General features: G+C 42.5%; 1 protein-coding gene across 3 annotated transcripts in view; it reads left to right on the top strand.

Moving 5' to 3' along the window:
- The window catches only part of Sf3b3 (splicing factor 3b subunit 3), a 59206-nt gene that overhangs the window by 40306 nt on the left and 531 nt on the right, over positions 1 to 18369 (top strand). For all 3 annotated transcript variants that reach the window (XM_037427408.2, XM_037427407.2, XM_075877279.1), the window contains 8 exons: positions 6183 to 6337; positions 6415 to 6589; positions 6650 to 6823; positions 7381 to 7701; positions 11426 to 11638; positions 11720 to 11818; positions 15930 to 16073; positions 18212 to 18316. In XM_037427408.2, coding sequence (XP_037283305.1) covers positions 6183 to 6337; positions 6415 to 6589; positions 6650 to 6823; positions 7381 to 7701; positions 11426 to 11638; positions 11720 to 11818; positions 15930 to 16073; positions 18212 to 18316 — 1386 coding nt within the window. The remainder of the gene's footprint in view (positions 1 to 6182; positions 6338 to 6414; positions 6590 to 6649; positions 6824 to 7380; positions 7702 to 11425; positions 11639 to 11719; positions 11819 to 15929; positions 16074 to 18211; positions 18317 to 18369) is intronic.

Below are 18369 nucleotides of genomic sequence, written 5' to 3'. Positions count from 1 at the left end.
GCACTACTCTTGGTCGATTCACATGACTTTTCCCTGTACACATTGGCATCTATCAGCAACAGTGTTCCTCTTACTTTGCCTGGACAGTGTGCTTCGAACTGACATAATCTACTTTCTTCCTAATGCAAAATTAAAAAAAAAAAAAGCTTGTTGTCTAAGGAGTTCATAACCAGTATCGGACTTGCAAAAATCTTGCTTCAAGTTTCTGAAATGTAGGAGTTCTGGCGAATTTTACTTAAAACTAAAACTAATCTACCAGAGGGCAAAAATTCCACATTTTTCATAGATAGCCACTGTGGATATGGCTCTTTATCCCTGTCACGCTATAAAGAAAGTGTTCTTACCAAGCCATAGTCTGTGACGTGGACTTGCATGCTGAATTATTTTCAGCACAGTGTGTGGTCTGATTGCATCTGAGCAATATTATTAGTGGCCCTGTTCAAGGTCACGACTAAGTTATAACTGCATTGATATGTTGCATAAAGCATCACAGTAAAAAAAGAAAGCAAAACACTGGACTGTCAGAATGATTGATTGATTGATTGATTGATTGATTTGTAGCATTTAACATCCCGAAACCAACATATGATTATAAGAAATGCCGTAGTGGAGGGCAACCGAAATTCCGACTACGTGGTTTTTTTTTAACGTGCACCCAAATCTCAGCACAGGGGCCTACAGCATTTTCGCCTGTGTCAAAAATGCAGCCGCCGTCACTGGACTGTCAGCTTGCCAATCTTGCACTAAGCTGCATAAAAGTAACAGCAAGCATTGATAGACAGGTGGGAAAGGAAAAATAGTAACTGGGATGCACAGCGCTTAGCTTGGCCAATAGTGTTAGCATTGCATGTGATTGTGCAGTGTTGCTGCTGTAAGGTGAAAAGTGATTAGAAGTGCACCAATGCAGCCCTGTTTCTCGGGCATGTTTAAAGGGGCCCTGCAACACATTCTAAGTAATAGCCAAATGAGTTGAATAAAAGAGCTTATTGCTTCATGAATCAACTGAAGCAAATATTTTTAGAATCCGTCAAGTACGAACGGAGTTGCAGGGATTCGTTGCATACTTCAAGCACTTTCTTTCTCCCTTCGTGCTAGTGAGCATGCTGAAAGCTGATCAGCGCACATCATCTCTCTGAGCACTTTCTCTCCCCCCCCCCCCCCCCCCTCCGAACACGTGGCTGACTTTCAGTGTGATCGTGAGTGCTCAAGCGGGCACGTGGCAGCATCCTGTGGTGGCAACGGTAGTTAGGCAGCTCACAATGCTCAATTCAGCTAATGGTTATGGACTTTATCTTTGTGAGAAGGTGAAACAATGTCTTGCTGAATTTGAATATTAATTGCAAAAGCCAGGCCACCTGCTGCATTATAATGTTTCGCTTGCATGTTCTCGAGAGCATCAACAGCGTATTCTGCAATCCAGTCGGCAACGTTTTCTCACCATGCTGAACAAGTGTTGCCGGGCTCCTTTAAGGGGGGGCGCGGCAAGTAAAGTGCCGATTTTGGTCAAAATATGCGATTTTCTGATTTATTTTTTTTCGTAATCTTCAGACCTTCAACTTCCTTGTTCTAAAATATTACAGCGAAACGTGCGCTACAAATCCCGCAAATAGTGTTTTTGCCGAGGCTAGTCGCCGAAAAGTGCGAAAAAAAAGCCCCTGAAACGGTGTTGTTCACGCCGCACAAACGCGCCAAGTTGTTGACCGTGGGCCGCCATTTTGGTAGCTTTGGAAAGAGGAGAAAGCCGGCTTCCCGATGGTCGCGGTCTCGTATTTCGCCGAGTGAAAATAAAAGCGCGAGGAGCAAGTAAAAAAACGAAAACGAAGAACGGCAATTGGCTGCGCGGGTCACGTGGTAGCAGGCGCGACCTCTTACTGGTCAAAGCTGCGCCGCGCACCTTGGCAACCTTGGAAGCGCGAGCGCATCTGCGGCCGCCGTGTCGAGAATCATCCGGCGTGCGCTTCGTTTTTTGCCAGTTTGCTGTTTTTGTGATAGTTCGCGTGCTTTTTTTACCAAGCTTTGTTTACATCGGTGGTCTCTTCTGAGTGCTTGCTCATACTGCGGTGCTATGTTGCCGCAAAAAAAGTTCCGGAGCGTCCACAAGTACGGCAAGCGTCGGAAAGCTTGGAACAAAGGGCAGACGACTGCGGCTGCCGTCCCAGTCGCAGTTCCGGACGGAGCATGCTCTTCAAGCGTCACGAAGCCTCTACTCAGACCCTTCGCTGATTGTTGTGAGGCCGAGAGTGTGGAAGGTGCCACATCGTCGTATGTCAGACCGCCGGATGCCGTCGACCGTGATGGACGCTCTCGCGAACCCGATTGCGGTGGCACCGCGTCGGCAGCCGTTGCAACTCCGGGCGCGCGCGCGTCGAACATTCTATCGCGAGTTTCGGCCCAGATTCCGAGCAGTGAAGAAATCGCGCAGCGGGCGCAGACAAGGCGGGATGTTTTGGATGCCGTAGCATCGAAGTCCGCTTCAAAGCGGAAGCTCGAGATTCTGAACGAAGGCTGCGACCCAGAACGCTGTGGAGAGTATGAACAGCCTCATTTGGTCACTCCAGTCCAAGAGCCAGTTCGCCTCCCTTCGAAGTGTGGAAAGTGCAGTTGCAGATGCAGTCTGCCGTTTCAATGGTGGCTGCAAGAGTGCGCTGCAAGAGATCACTGCTCAACTGGGCTTCAATCCAGGAGACTGCTCTTTGCGGCGAGCAGCCGAAAAGGATGCCAAAAGGGTAAAGAGGGCTCAAAAGGCGCATTGTTCCACAACAAAGAAGCGCAAAACTGGGTTGCGCTCTACAGAGGCCAAGGCCACAGCATCTCAGGATTACTGCCCAGGAGGATTCTGAGTGTTTTAGGCATGTTGTGAACTTCCAAACAAGAGTGAACTTTCAAAGTCAGTTTTCTCAACTCTTGATTTTCGCCTATGTGCCTTCGCTAGAACATCTGTCATTTTCTAACAAAGACTGATAGAGTCGTTCCGTTTTTTGCACTAGGCTCAGGAGGCCTTTAGCAGTGCAATAAAGCTTTATCTCTCTTCTTACTCATCATTTAAAATTTTTAGAACACATTTTATAATTACTGCGATGTGTGCGCAAAACAACATTCATGTTTTGGAAATTTTATTTATGGTTACAAGAACTAGAAAAATCAACTAATAGCTTCTTTGCACAAGTTGATGCTTTGGGAACATAATAATATGAAAAAATAATTTCATTTAGCAATAATTATCTCTTTAAGTGTGAAGAGCATTAATTAGTATAATTATGATTGTAACTCAAAAAGTACAAGAGGTATTTGAAAACGGTTTTCATATTTGGAATCCTCACAATCATCCACATACACACACCAAATTTCATCACAAACAGTACATTAATAAAAAAATTAGTTTTACTTGCCACGTCCCCCCTTAAGAGGGGACATGGGTCTTAGGGCTCTCTCATTTTTTTATGAACCAAATGTGACAAAAGTTGGCACGCTTACTTAGTTTGTTCTCCTGATTCTAAAAATGAAGTGATTTTTTCTGTAGCTTCATTAGTTAAATAAATAATCAAGATCACAATTTCTATTGTTCTTACCACAATTGAAAGATACCCACCCATAAAAAATTTATAAATGACATAGGAATTGACTGTAGAAAGCATAAGACATACAACATAGGAAACACTTTTTTGATTGGGTCATTATTTTCTACTTTACAGTACACTAAACTTCATAGCTCTGAATGTGGCCATTGTGTGGTCACACAAAAGACTAGTTTAAAAAACTTGCATCGAGAGAAATCAAAATCTGCTTCCTATGTTGTGTGCTCCAAACGTATAGCTTCATGCTGCAAAAAAAGAATATTCTGCTATCTGTAATAGTTTTCTATATATTGCAGTAATTTTCATGTAGGTGTGCAAAATTGCCATTTAAAGAAAATGAAAAAAAACCCGAAGAATTCTAACATTTTTAACTGTAAAAATGTACGTACTTAGAATTACATGGCCATTGACATATAAATGAATGCTAGAAAGCCTAAGGAGTGCAACGCTGCAAGCTGATCGAAAATTGAATGAGTACTTCTCGAATTACAGCACAGTAAAGTTCATTGCATGTAACCAAATACAGAAATTTTTATATTAAAATAAAAAAAAAGGAGCTGCCCATTAAAGATAGGCTTCCAGCATTGTTTTTGTGCACATTTAGCTACATTGTGCAAAAATGATTACAGCTCTAGCTATCCTAGGTCCACTTTTACCGAACAAGCAAAAGAAAGTGGTCAAAATGTGTGCTTCAAGAATAATGCTGTTAAAAATTTATTTCGCCGTTCCGAGGGAAAAATATCATGGCACACATACTTTTAGTCAGCTAAAATGCACCAGGAATGTAATAGGACTGATTGTTTGCACGAGCGTGTCGTTTCTTCTAGTCCTGTAGCAAGTTGTCGCCGTGTGCTCGTCTGCCGCGAGGCCGCTTATCAGTTTGGTGACTGTACTGGCGGTGATGTGCGACAAATGTGCGTGCGTCATCCGCGATACGTTGAATAACACGGCGATGTTTCCCGGCTTGTCCAGAATGAGTTACCCGTGAATTTCGCGAACCAAAGTTGCTGCCTCGCTCATCAATTTCGAGGCTACGCAAGTGCCTCGAAATTGCTTCGAATGGCATCTTGAGCCATGTCCTCACGACGCACAAGCAGCAGACGACGATCTCCCGGAGCGAGCTTCGGGCCAATGGCGAGGCGAGCTTCGGGCCAATGGCGAGGCGAGCTGAGGCAACATGGCGGCCACAGCCAATCAAGGGCCTCGAAATGACTTTCAAACATTTGCTTTTTGTGTGCTTGTTTTTAAAGGGAGGAGCCAGCTGAGGCGGGAAAGTTAAACACGGAGAAATGCTCTTTCCTATGAGTCTAAGAAGCCGGCTCCCGGTCCCGCCATTGCGAAGCTACAATTTTTTGAAAATCGCTGTTTTCTCGCGATTTCCAGAAGTTTCGCTACCTCGGTGGGTGAAATAAATTTTCCGAAGCACTTCTACGCGGTTTTCAGTGTAAATATTTTGGAATCGGATAGAAAAAGGGTTCCAGAAACTGAAAACTTTATTTTCAAAAGACCGATTTTTTTGCCAATTTTCACGATCCCAAAGCTGCGTCCTTCCTTAAGTAAACAAAAATGGCGGTACCCACGCTAGCGCGGCAAAAGCAGACGTTTACAAATTTTAAGTGCGCATAACACGCATACGAGCATATTTTCGACAGTTAACCTTTGGAGGAAGGGTAAAATAAGGCCTGCATCGAGGTAGAAAATTCATTAATGTGAGATCGCTGTCCAAAAACATTTGGTTGCCGCGAGATACGTAATACATGGGCTTCTATGAACGTTCGCCGGGGATCCGGAAATATTTCGTTGCCGCGGGGATTTCGTACTCGCAGGGTTTCGTTATTGCGGGTTTCGACTGTAATGGAAATAGTTCTCTCCTTTTAGAAAAAATACCTCAACAATCCTGAATGAATTACGGGTGCTTTAGCAGTAGTCACATGTTTTCTCGTTTTGGGGATAGTAAGCAGGTGTTTTCAAAGGTGCTTGTTGTTCTCTCTGACATAATCATGGTTAACGCAATGGCATATGCAGAGACAATGAGAAAGAGAAGGTGGAGAGCAGAGGATAGTGCGAGCCTAAGGAGGCTTTGCTGAAGTAGCGTCAAGGCCTCTCCTTCCGGCTACATTGTTGTATCTTGACACATGCCTGGATTGGTTTATGTTATTAACAGGAACTCTTGCGTGGATTCAGAATTCAGTTTTCACATTTGGCGATATCACAGCTGCAAACAAAATATGAAAGCCTTTGGCTTAAGACTTTTGCTGGCAGTTTTTGTTATTGAGATATCAAGGTGTATGGAGTTTGGCCTAAAGTATCTTTCGAGATAACAAACGAAAAGTGCTGGTGGGTAAACAGTTTCAATTTAAGAGTTACTTTTGAGGCACCATAGCGGAGTTTGAGTAATGATGGCTTATTTGGTAAATAGGATATTAAACAAGGCAATGTGTTTATATTCTGATGCTAACGCGAATGGTGGCAGCAGGAGATTAAAAAGACAAGTGTGTTAGAAGAAGAGAAGTGTTCCACAATGTTTTAAAAAATTCATGCAATATCAGTCGCAGAGTATCCATGGTAAACAATTGTATTTTTTAATATTTAATGTTCTATTTCTAGGCTCTGGCAATGTCAAGTCGCTCATGGTTAAGTTACTACTACCAGAACCGATTTCATTTGACTCCACTGTCATATGAAACACTAGAGTATGCATCTGGATTTTCATCTGAGCAGTGTCCTGAAGGCATTGTTGCAATTTCTACAAATACGCTCAGGTATGTATTGATCACTTCCTCGCTGTACTCTTTAACATCCTTTGGATTTGCTACAAGACATTCTTCTCTATTCATAGAATTCTAGCCCTGGAGAAGCTTGGGGCTGTGTTCAACCAGGTGTCAACCACGTTGGAATACACTCCCCGCAAATTTGTTGTGAACAGCGACAGTGGCCATTTGGTCATTGTTGAAACAGACCATAATGCTTACACAGAGAAGATGAAGCAGCAGCGTAAGCAGCAGATGGCAGAGGTAAAATTGGAGTGGTATGGTTAAGATGCAGTGCTGCAAGCATATTCTTCATTCCTTCAGGAAATGGTGGAAGCAGCTGGTGAAGGAGAGCAGGAGCTTGCTGCAGAGATGGCTGCCGCCTTTCTGAGTGAAGTGTTGCCCGAGACGGTATTTGGTTCTCCAAAGGCTGGCTCTGGCATGTGGGCATCTGTAATAAGAGTCCTGAACCCCGCTGACAGCCAGACACTTTGCAAGGTATTGACATTTGCTTACAGAAACTAAACATGTAAGCTTGAGGTAATGCGAACTAGAAAGCTTTACATTAGTGGCTTTCAAATTATTGCGTTGTAGCAGCGGGCAAGTTAAAGACTGCATTGCTTTGTGCTTTTAACTGGCAATACTAGTATCTTCATGTTCAATTAGTGGGCCTTTGTTAAAGTTCACTAGCTTCCAATCAGTAATAGTTTCTGATAACTTATTTGGACACTTTTTACTTTTTCTATTTGTCACATGTCTCATGAAATACTATCTCATTTTGTTTAACCTTATGAACACTATGCATGAGATTAAGCAAAATTAAATACATCTGTAGAATTTAACCAAGACCAGCAAGTTAACAGGGTTTCACTGCACGTAGCCCTTCTCCTGTTTTGGCATATGGTTAATATAGAATCTATCATGTGGACCACAAGCTCAGCATTTCATTACTAATCTATGAGGCCCTTCAGAAGTGGGGGGTTCAAAGGTACAATGCTTAAATTTTTTACGTGTTATGTTGTGCATCTCCAACACACCCACTTGACTACCCACAGGTAGCCTTGGAGCAGAACGAGGCAGCCCTCAGTGTGGCGCTGGTCAAGTTTGCATCTCAACCAGATGAGCAATATGTTGTAGTGGGTGCTGCCAGGGAGCTGTCCTTACAGCCTTGGCACGCACGTAGTGGTGGACTTTTGCTGACTTACCGACTGAGCCATGCTGGTGAGACACGCCTGGAGCTTGTGCACACCACATCTGTTGAGGAAGCGCCGACAGCCCTGTGCCCTTTCCAGGGCCGCATGCTGGCTGGGGTGGGCAAGTGCCTACGCTTGTATGACTTGGGACGCAAGAAACTGCTCCGAAAGTGTGAAAACAAGGTAAGCACCCTGCCTGTGTATCTATGGTGTAAGCATTTGTCACAGGCTCTGCATCTGGGTTATGTACTATTGAATATGATTCACTGGTATACTGACTTGTTTCTTAAGTACCGTTTTTACAATTTTTACCGATTTGACTGTAGTTACTAATTTTCTTTGTAAGCACTGTGCAAGTCTTTTTGTACAACTTCAGATTGTCTTCACTTTGTGTTGTCTGCAAGGCCAAATAGAGGATTCTGTATTGGTTGAAACAGAATTTCCTATTTGAATTTAACAGGTTTGGTATGAGCTAGTTCAATATTATGCAGGTGATATGTATGTTGTATGAAAAATACCTTCGCTGTAAGTTTGGTTAGCCATGCACATCTTATAAATTGTATCCCTTACATTTCATTATGTTGCACTTAATTTTTGTTTTTTTCGCATACTTAAAACACGGCCAACACCTGTTGCAAGTCGAAATTGCAGAAGCAGCCTTATCCTCTCAAGAACCTGCTAAAGCCCAGTTAAGAACATCTTAAGGCCACTTTTTACTGTTTTTCATTGTGTTATGATTTGAAAGGAAATAACAATTTTAAAAAAGGACCTAATTGTATAGTAGAGGCACATGCTTTAATTAGCATTTCCATAACACACTGTAGGTATAAAATATTTTGTCAGTTCACTTGGTGTAGAAAAGTCATTTACTATTATTATTATCGTATTTATTCGAATCTAGGCCAACCCCCTCAAAAGTCTGAAGCCCGGGGAAAAAAAAAAAAAAAACTTATCTCGTCTGAAGCCCGGGGAAAAAAAAAAAAACTTATCTCGAATGTAGGCCGAACGAAACAGTGAAGACAGTGTTCACAAAGAGGAAACCTTTATTGAACATGAAGATGAAACAAATCAGTTGGTTCATGATGCAAATAACTCGAGAAACATAGAGTCACAAGTCCTGTTGCATGTGTTTTTTGTTGTTTTTGTCGTGTTGTTTCTAGTTGCATCATAAAGATGCCGCGCTCATTCTGAGTTGTCGTCACTGCTTCCCTTGTTGGTGACTTCTCTTTCGCTGTCTTCGAACAGTGCACAATCCTAGCTGCCATCAAGCACATTAGATAGATAAGCCGGCACTTTTTAAAAGAGCGCTCAAGTTCCCGGGCTGTCATCCCACGCTGCAGCCCCTCCAGCAACGCTATCTTTCCTCCTCCTCCTCCACTCCAAAGTCCCACCCGGCTTGAACGTTGGACGATCACTCCGCGGCTCGGGCAACGTTCCTTTTATAAGCGGCACTATAATGACACCACCTGTTTGGCACCATTCAGCTACGCCCCACACAGTCTACTCGAGGCGAGACTTGAAATGACGAACACTCACTTCAGCACTTGCCACAATGTTCGAAAGGCAACACTCATGTGTGTACTTGAGCCAGGTTTTGGCTTGGCTACCAACAGCTATAATGCCATCCAAGTAATTCTTGTTGTGCACCGATTTTCTCAATGATAAATAGCGTGTTTTTTAAAATCCTCATATCTAAGCCGACCATGGAGTTTGATGCAAAGAAATTCGAAAAGAAATATCTGCCTAGATTCAAATAAATATGGTATGTTATTATTATTAGTAGTATTTCTTTGCACTGACCTCTGATTTCTTACAAACGATTTCACAGTATAATATTGTGCCCTTTGCTTCACAGCTGTGTAAATTTTCGGATTCCACGTAAGTTAACCAGAGAGAACCGACCATTTCATGTACCTGCCAACTTCTTTCAACACTCTACTGCTCACAGAATACAGTCTATATAATATCAACTTTCATTGCTAAAAGAAAGAAACAAAGAAAGAAAGAAAGAAAATGGAAAAAATCCAATGTGGCCAGCATTACCACATTTGTAAACACAGGCACAAAAAACAATCACTGTATTTACCCGCTGTATAAGATGAACCTTTGTATAAAACGCACCCCCCCACTTTTTGCAAGTTTCTATGCAAAAATTGATATATCATATGAACCTGTAGTTACTTACTTTCCGCAAAGAAACTTCATAACATGTGGTCGAGCGAGCATTGTAAAATGCTGTACTTACGTTTCTGAGTGCTAGTCTTTAAGGAAACTAATACAACACCAAACTTGAGAGAAAAAAATAATGCACACCCACTGAAACGTCTCGCATGACTGCAGGCAAAAAACTCTTAATTCTTCGAAGCACATTGACTCTATGAGGAACTTGAGGGTGCCACAGATGAGTCTGGGAAATCGGGCATGTTCGGAATTTTGGGCTTCCGAGAAATCGGACGTCAACTGCATATCATTGTTTCATCTACAGTAAACCTCGTTAACTTGAACTCTGTTATTTCGAAATCCCGCTCAATTCGAAGTATTTCCGCAGTCACGTATTTTGCAATGCAAGTATGAGTGACTAATTTGAAGTGGCGGCCGGCACCAGCCTGGTTAATTCGAACATTTTGGGTGCAATGTGCCAGTTTCAGATCCCGGTTTTGTCGCAAATCCGCCGAAACGACGGCCCTTAATAGCCACTAGGCAATGCGATGTAGCGATACTTATTAGTGGTAGATGAAGCCCCCCAGCCTCGCTACTTCTAGCTCAAAAAAAAAAAAAAAGAAGAAGGAAACGGTCTCGTGGTCAACCAAAATGTGTGCCTGCGGAAAACTAAACGTGCTTCACTGCAACACAGCGGTGACGCACGAGAAGCATATTGCATGTTTCTAGCAACGTCAGCGGGTCACTCATTCTTTCTGGGACCGTAAAGCAATTAATAAAAGACAGTTTGGCGGAATTCGCCATGTATGCCAACGTCCGATTGCCGGTTTCTCCAGCAATTCGCCCCTTTGCACTGCTGGCGGAGTTCGTGCCAGCAACACCTACTTTGCAAACTAAGTTCAAAAGTTTCAAATATCATTTTTCTCAGCCAGAACACTTCGCGAGTTTCATCATACTGGCCATTATTAAAGTCCTAATTATACCAGAAAGAACGCGAAAATGGTTGCACCATGATGTGCCGACGCAGCAAGGTGCAAGCGACATGCTGCCCGCGTGTCCCTACTGTGTTGCAGTAAAGATGTCTTGTTTTCCGCAAGCGCATTTCAATTGAACAGCGTTTTTTTGTTTGTCTTTTTTCCCTTTTTTTCAGTGGCAGCAACAAGGCTCACAGTTTCCTCGTGTTTGTGGCAAAATTAAGACCAGGTATTGCCGGAAAACGTAACCCTTGGAGCCACTAGCTAGCCGGCACAGCAAATGACGGGCACTGATTACTTTGAACAGTTCCAAGCTCTTGGCATCCCACTTTTTTAATGTTCTGTTAATTCAAAAACCTGCTTGATTCGAAGATTTTTTGCGGCCCCAGTGACTTCGAATTAACGAGATTTTACTGTACTTGTATTTTACCAGCATTGCTGTATCCTTCATGGTTAGCATATTAGTTGTGTGTTTGTGTGTGTGCGTGCATACATGAATAGCTGTTAGCCTCTTGAGTCTGTGCTAGAACAGTTCACACTAACATCATGGAATCTCACTGAACTTATCCATCACAAATAGAGATTTCAGGCAGTTGATTTCAATTTAAACAGTGTTGTGGAGTGTACACAGAAGTTATTTTCAGATAAAAAGTGTTGCTTTGCACCACACATAAGAAAATTGTGAACACGAAGTACCTGTGGCATTACAGTGAATGTGTGCAGGTGTGCTGTATATTTTAGTGTATTTACCTTAATTCTACCTTTTGTTCCAGTACATCCCTAGTGCCATAGTAACAATACAGACCATGGGAAACCGTGTAGTTGTAGGAGATGTCCAGGAGAGCTTCTTTTTTCTTCGCTACAAACGCCAAGAAAATCAGTTGGTCATCTTTGCGGATGATGCATTACCTCGCTGGATCACTGCATCCTGTATGCTTGACTACGACACAGTTGCTGGTGCTGACAAGTTTGGGAATGTTTCCATTGTAAGTTGCTCTGCCTTATTGTTCTTTAAAAAAAAACATCTGCACAATAGGCCTTATAGTGACGATATTGGCATCCTCTAGATACGTCTGCCAAACAGCTTAAGTGATGAAGTGGATGAAGATCCTACAGGAATCAAATCACTTTGGGACCGTGGCTGGCTTGGAGGCTCATCTCAAAAGGTGTGTACACGAAAATTATGAGTACTTTCTTCCCTATATGAATGGTAGGCAGCATATTTATTTTATTTATTTATTTTCAAGTATAGCCAATTCCTCAGAGGAATTATTACAGGGATGGTAGTAAATTCATACATAATGTACAGAAGTAATGCAAACAGCAAAATATAAGAAATAAACATTTACACACAAACAAAATTTTTGACTCTAAATATACACACAGTATGCAATTTCATCTAGCTAACCACAGCAACAGCAAAAGAGAGAATAGTAAACAGAGCCACATGTGTCCGTGTTAAAGAGCTTCTTCCACGAGTTCAGTGAATAAGCCCCGCCACGGTGGTCTAGTGGCTATGGTACTCGGCTGCTCACCCGCAGGTCGCGAGATCGAGTCTCTGCTGTTTCAGCTGCATTTTTCATGGAGGCGAAAATGCCGTAGGCCCTTGTGCTCAGATTTGGGTGCATGTTAAAGAACCCCAGGTAGTCGAAATTTCTGGAGCCTTTCACGACGGCGTCTCTCATAATCATATCGTGGTTTTGTGATGTTAAACCCCACATATCAATCGAATCGAGTTCAGTGAATAATTCTAGCGTAGGCTGAGTAACAATAAATTTATCTAGGGCATTCCAGTCTCTTACTGCTTGTGGGAAAAAAGAGGAGCGAGATACATTGTTAGCAGGACAAAATTTCTCTAACGTAAATCTGTGTTTGTGCCGCGTTTCTCTGGCAGAGTTGTATGCAGCAAATGACTTCGGGTTATTCTTAAAACTATTGTGTAACAATGAATATAGGACTTTCAATCTGTGCACTTTCACTCGGTTAGACAAAGTAGCAAGGCCAGCCAGCCGAAGAAGTTCTGTTGGGGAATCGCTATGCCTGTAACGATTGAAAATGAAGCGGACAGCTTTACTTTGTACCTGTTCAAGCACAGCGATGCTGACAATATATAGTCAGCATCGCTGCACATATAGTCTGTTGGAATCGCGTTATAAGATTTGACAGTGAGCCATCGAAAATGAAATTTCTTGTTCATAAACACCTTGCCATGTCATTAAATCAGAATGTTAACTTGGTAATTTAATATATGCTCACCATGCATAATTTTTTGTGCATTAATTTGTAATGATTCAAAATCATGACAAGGTGAAAATTCGATGTTAATTGTAAGAAATTTTCAGTGCAGTGGTGGGAAACCTGTGCCCATTGCGCCAACTGGAAATGACTGCGCCATGCTGCTCCAAAAGGGTCTTTTTTGTCTAATTTGTGTCATTTCTGTTCCACAGGGTGGTTTTAGAATAGAAAGTAATGTTGACAGCACGCATCATGGGCAGTCTTACGTGAAGGTTGGCATCTTGAACACTTGCGCTGCTGCATTTGCGTACACTTGTGCCGCAGCAAAAGCACGGAATCGGCCGATCAATTATTCCAAGTTCCGCGTGATTGCGGCAGTGCCTTTTCTCGTAACCATTGGATAAGAACGAAGCTTGTGGGGTGAATGCCTAAAAGCGTGCCAGTGTGACTTATCGCCGACGAAAAGCCTATGTGTGGCCAGAGGAGTAGCCAAGTGATGGCACACCGAACTTGTGCCCCCACCCCTAATAAAGCCCCTCCCCCCCCCCCTTCCCCCCTGAAAAATATTTTTGGGTACGGCCCTGTGTGTGGCGTAGTGCCGCTTTAAGCCTACGGCACGCTTTTAATAGCTGGCGACTAACTGAGGGCGCTGAAGCGCCGATCACTGCCGCCTCAATCGTGCGGTACCGTGTTAAGTGTGCACCGCTTTGCAGAAATGAAAGCATCTCGCTGTTGCGGAGTTGAGCGTTGTCGATCGTGGACACTGAGAGAGCAAGCGTATCTCACGCTTTCATGAGGCGACAGCCCAAACATGCCTCCGCCCTCTGCCAGGACCCCTAGAGCATTACTCGTAGAAGGCATGCATCATCGTGTTAACGCAACAGGCTTCTCGCCACATGTGTGCTCGGTCGGAAGTGGAGTGAGCGCAAGTGACTCGGCACGGTCTGTACGACATGTAGGCGAAGCGCTGCACTCAACTAGCCAGTAGATGATCGGCTCCAGACAATACACTGTACTGCGTCTAAAAAAAACTGTGTCGGTTTTCGCTAAGAAGCAGAACACAGTAAAAATTTATTGCGGACAGCCGATTATGTTCGTTTCCTCGCTATGTCAGTCACTGTGTTGGCTGCGTATCCTGGACTCCACGGTAGTTTTAAAATGCTTTTTGGTGTCAATACCGCCTGCCATCGGAACGGTCGTGCGAGAATGACAATTGTTTCTGAACATTTGCAAAAGGAAAGAAATAGCTTCGGGGGGACCACTTTAAGCAGTATAGCGTTTTCAAATAGCGCACGATAAGTTAGCGGCCGTCGTGGACATATGAGTTTTCGAATAGCGTTTGTCTGCCGCCACCACAAAGAGGGTTTGCGGGCCTTGCGAGCTGGGCCACATGCTATTTCGGATTTTTTGTGGGCAGACCGCAAATGCTAACGTTGTTTAGTTATGATGCATGCGCAGTGGCAGCAAACGCAAAGCTTTGTGGTACGCTATCAAAAACTCCCTGATATATTTGCTGTGACACTACTTTTTTTTTTCTTTAGCAGTGATGGCGCACGTAAAGAAATGCAAATTGATTCTTGGTCATAGACGTGCGCCTGGGGGGGGGGGGGGGGGGCACAAAGTCAGAGCCCCATACATTGACATGATAGGGAGGGTGGGACGCTGCAAGTGCAGTGGCTAACTACGCACTAAACGTACCATCCATTAACAAATAACTGTGCTCAGAGTTCTCTTTTGGGGGAGGGCGGGGCGCTGCCAAGAGCCTTCGACCACGCCCCGCTGCGGTGGTCTAGTGGCTAAGGTACTCGGCTGCTGGCCCGCAGGTCGCGGGTTCAAATCCCGGCTGCGGTGGCTGCATTTTTGATGGAGGCGGAAATGTTGTAGGCCCGTGTGCTCGGATTTGGGTGCACATTAAAGAACCCCAGGTGAAATTTCCGGAGCCCTCCACTACGGCGTCTCTCATAATCATATGGTGGTTTTGGGACGTTAAACCCCACATATCAATCAACCTTCGACCACCTTCCTTTCATCCCTCGAAGGGGAACCCTGCGCTCGGTTATTTATTTGGTGGTTAATGCATACTTTGTTTAGAGTGTAGTTAGCCAGTTCTCGGCAGTTTGTCAGCATATATGTACGTATGAATGAGGTGTTACTGTAACAAGCTTTGAATGTGTATGTGTTTGCACGCGCACGCTGCTGTGAACTTCATGCTGCAGCTAGCTTGTTGGTGCAATATCCTTCGCTATTTTATGTCATTGCTTCTGTGCGTAATCCTACTTTTGTTTATTTTGTAGGCTTGTTGCTTCTGCATAAATAATTATGTAAACTGACGAAACAATAAACTAAACAAAGGCTAAATTTTCTTCCTCTGTGTGTGTCATGGAAAGCTCGTGTGTGCTCCTAACATAGAGGTAGCTGCTCCAAAATGCTGGAAGTCGTTCCCACCACTGTCGGTGTAAAATGCATTTTTTGGCGAAAAATTGGCTTCAAAGAGATTTGTGAAGGATGCACAAGGTTGTTTTCATAACAGAAGGAACGGAATAAAAGAATGAATAGATGGAAAGAATCCATACACTATCCATGATTGCAATACTGGTGGGACAGCACTGGCTTGTTAAAGTAGTGCAGAAAGGTTGTTTAATTTTCTGTATCTTGTGATGTGTTCATGAGTGGTTTTGAGCAGATTTGCAAAAAAAAAAAAAAATGGTCCTTTCTACAGAGTGGTGCATTGCATATTAGCCATGTTTACGTCCAATAGTAAATATACCCAGTGAGGCAAGGGAAGGTAATTATTGCTAATGTTTAATACAGGGGGCACTTACTATGTTGGTACAAATTTTACTTCTACTATGGTGTCTAAGCTCTACACTACACATCTTTGAACAAAACAAAAATTCCATGTTATATCTTTACCTCTTTGACTCATAAACCCATTCCTTGGAATGACAGTTCTGTATTAAATAAAATGTCAGAAGTTCAGCAAAAAAATTCTTTCAAAACTTGCAACCTGCATAAATTAACATTTGTTCCTTCTTGTTTTAGGCTGAAGTCATATCCAACTTTCATATTGGAGAAACTGTACTGTCACTGCAGAAAGCAACATTAATCCCTGGTGGCTCGGAATCACTTGTGTACTTGACAGTTTCAGGCACCATTGGAGTTCTAGTGCCATTTACAGCACACGAGGTAAATGGAAATGCACTTGTTACAATTAGTTTGAAGCAGAGTTTAACTTCTTAGAAGTGATGAGCACATTTAGGCTATTTGTTAGAACGTGTGTATACCCTTAGGCAAAATTTTGCATGAGGGCATAAAATTATCAATACGTGTTTGGTGCTGCATTCATCTCTGGAACAGCTGCAGGTGTCTCACAGTGTTTGTTATCTACAATGCTCTGCGCATTTTTGAACACTGTGTAAATTTTGCTGTAGTAGCAATCTGTCCCAGCAAATCGACCCAAATTTTCACCTTCATGAGTTGGGGCCAAGCTTCCAACTGATGCTCTCAGAGACTGACATCAGGCGGACAACGTCTATACCACAGTAATGGAGGTGCTTGTCCGGTCACTACAAAGGGCTCTGAAAAAGAAATGCTGCTCCGAACTGTGATTTTAATTAGTGACTAGTTCAAACTTGTTCCAACACGGCATTGAGAAAATAAAGACACGGAACCTTAACCATATGACCAGCTGGCAAGCCATAAAAACTATAAAAAACATTGTGTACTATCATATTAGTATGCTGGTGTACGATTTTTATCGGCTGTGATCTCATTTATGCAACAAGAACTGGCATATGAAGCATGTAACTCAACTTCACGTGTGGGTTATTTTGGTAAAATGTGAAAATGATAGGTTACTTTAATTTTATACTAGTAATTGTCAGGTGCTTGTTTGGCACTAGTTGTATTTGATTGTGGTTGCTTCTATAATGAGTTACTTTTATCACTTTGATCTTATATCAGCCACAGGAATGTACTACTTTTTTAAATATGTAGCTTACTTCACGGTGCATTCGATTACCAACCATCTTATTGTTTCTTTTATTGATATTGATTGTTTTCTGAAATGTCTTTCATTGTAAACATTATTATTTATGAGACACTTTGGCAAGTGCTTTTAACTCCAGGAGTTGCATGGAATATTTTGCCATCTGCTTTTAAAACACTAATTGGTGCTCCAAAGTGGTACTTTTTCTGCACCGAAATCTGCTCCAAAAAAGTGTAAAGTCGCTTCCATAATTGATACCATGATGAAGTACTGCTAACTTTTCACTTGGCAATATAAGTCTATCTAAGCAGTCTTGGTTGCCATGAGCGGAGCGTATGTGCCATTTCCCATGCGCCTACAAACTTGCCTTGTGAGAACTGTTGAGTTTGCTTGTGCTTTTGTCCACAAAAAAAAGTAAACTCGGTGTCGTTTTCGTAGTGTCACTGTAGACAAAGTGAGATAGCGGATGTGAGGTGGAGAAGGTAGCTATAGAATGCCTCAAATAAAAATGGTGTGTGCGTTTACTTGGGCATATGTACCTCAACATTAAACCATTATCATCCTCAGACCTAAAGACCACTCATATACATGTTAGACACGACTGCTCTACAGGTTTGTTCAAATGAAAGAATCGAACCTTACAAACATGGCAAACCCATTTTTTGCAAAAATATAATAGTTACATGTTAAAATCTAGCACTTCCTTGTAAGTGGGACTGTGTAGTTCTTGCCATAAAAACCACTTTACTAGTCTTAACACTGAGATGAAACTGCAGTATCACATGATATCCTTGCCTGTTGAGGCTGAATCCTAGATTTTTGTGTTGGTTTGTGGTATTCAAATTTCACTTCAGAGGCTGTTTCATTATGTGCAACGATGTAGTGGTCTGTACAAAGTAATTGTTGATCTTTATTAACTAAAGCTGATAGCAGTAATGCTCATCATCCTCATTATTTTAACAAGCATATCTTGTTATGTACAGCTGGTTTGTTGCAGTAACATTCGTGCACTGTATCAGTGCCTACTTGCTGTAAAGTAAGAAATAAATATAAATTAGCAATGTTTTTTTATGAAGGTTTATGTAGGCAGCAGCAGAACTGTGTAAAGGTTAGCTCAACAGGGCCATATTTTGCTAGATGCAGCAGTTGCTTGGAAATGTTATTTAATAAAATTGGTCTTGTAAGTGAAATTTGTGCTACTATGTAGTAGTTTGGGTGGTTGTTAACATTGTTCTGCCCCATCCTTTTCTGCTTGTTGTGATGTGAGTAAACATCAGTATACTAGTGCAGAAGACCAGTGTGAAGTAATGTCAAGTTCGTGCTTGTGATTTTCTAGGACCACGATTTCTTTCAACATTTGGAGATGCACATGCGGTCTGAAAACCCGCCATTGTGTGGCAGAGACCATCTTTCGTTTAGATCATCTTACTTTCCTGTCAAGGTGAGAATGACTTTATTTTTAGTTATTAATACATGTAAAGAACTTGCTCATAA

Source organism: Rhipicephalus microplus, chromosome X (assembly GCF_043290135.1).
Source record: "Rhipicephalus microplus isolate Deutch F79 chromosome X, USDA_Rmic, whole genome shotgun sequence".
Classification (NCBI taxonomy): domain Eukaryota; kingdom Metazoa; phylum Arthropoda; class Arachnida; order Ixodida; family Ixodidae; genus Rhipicephalus; species Rhipicephalus microplus.
This window is presented reverse-complemented; position numbering and strand designations above follow the sequence as displayed.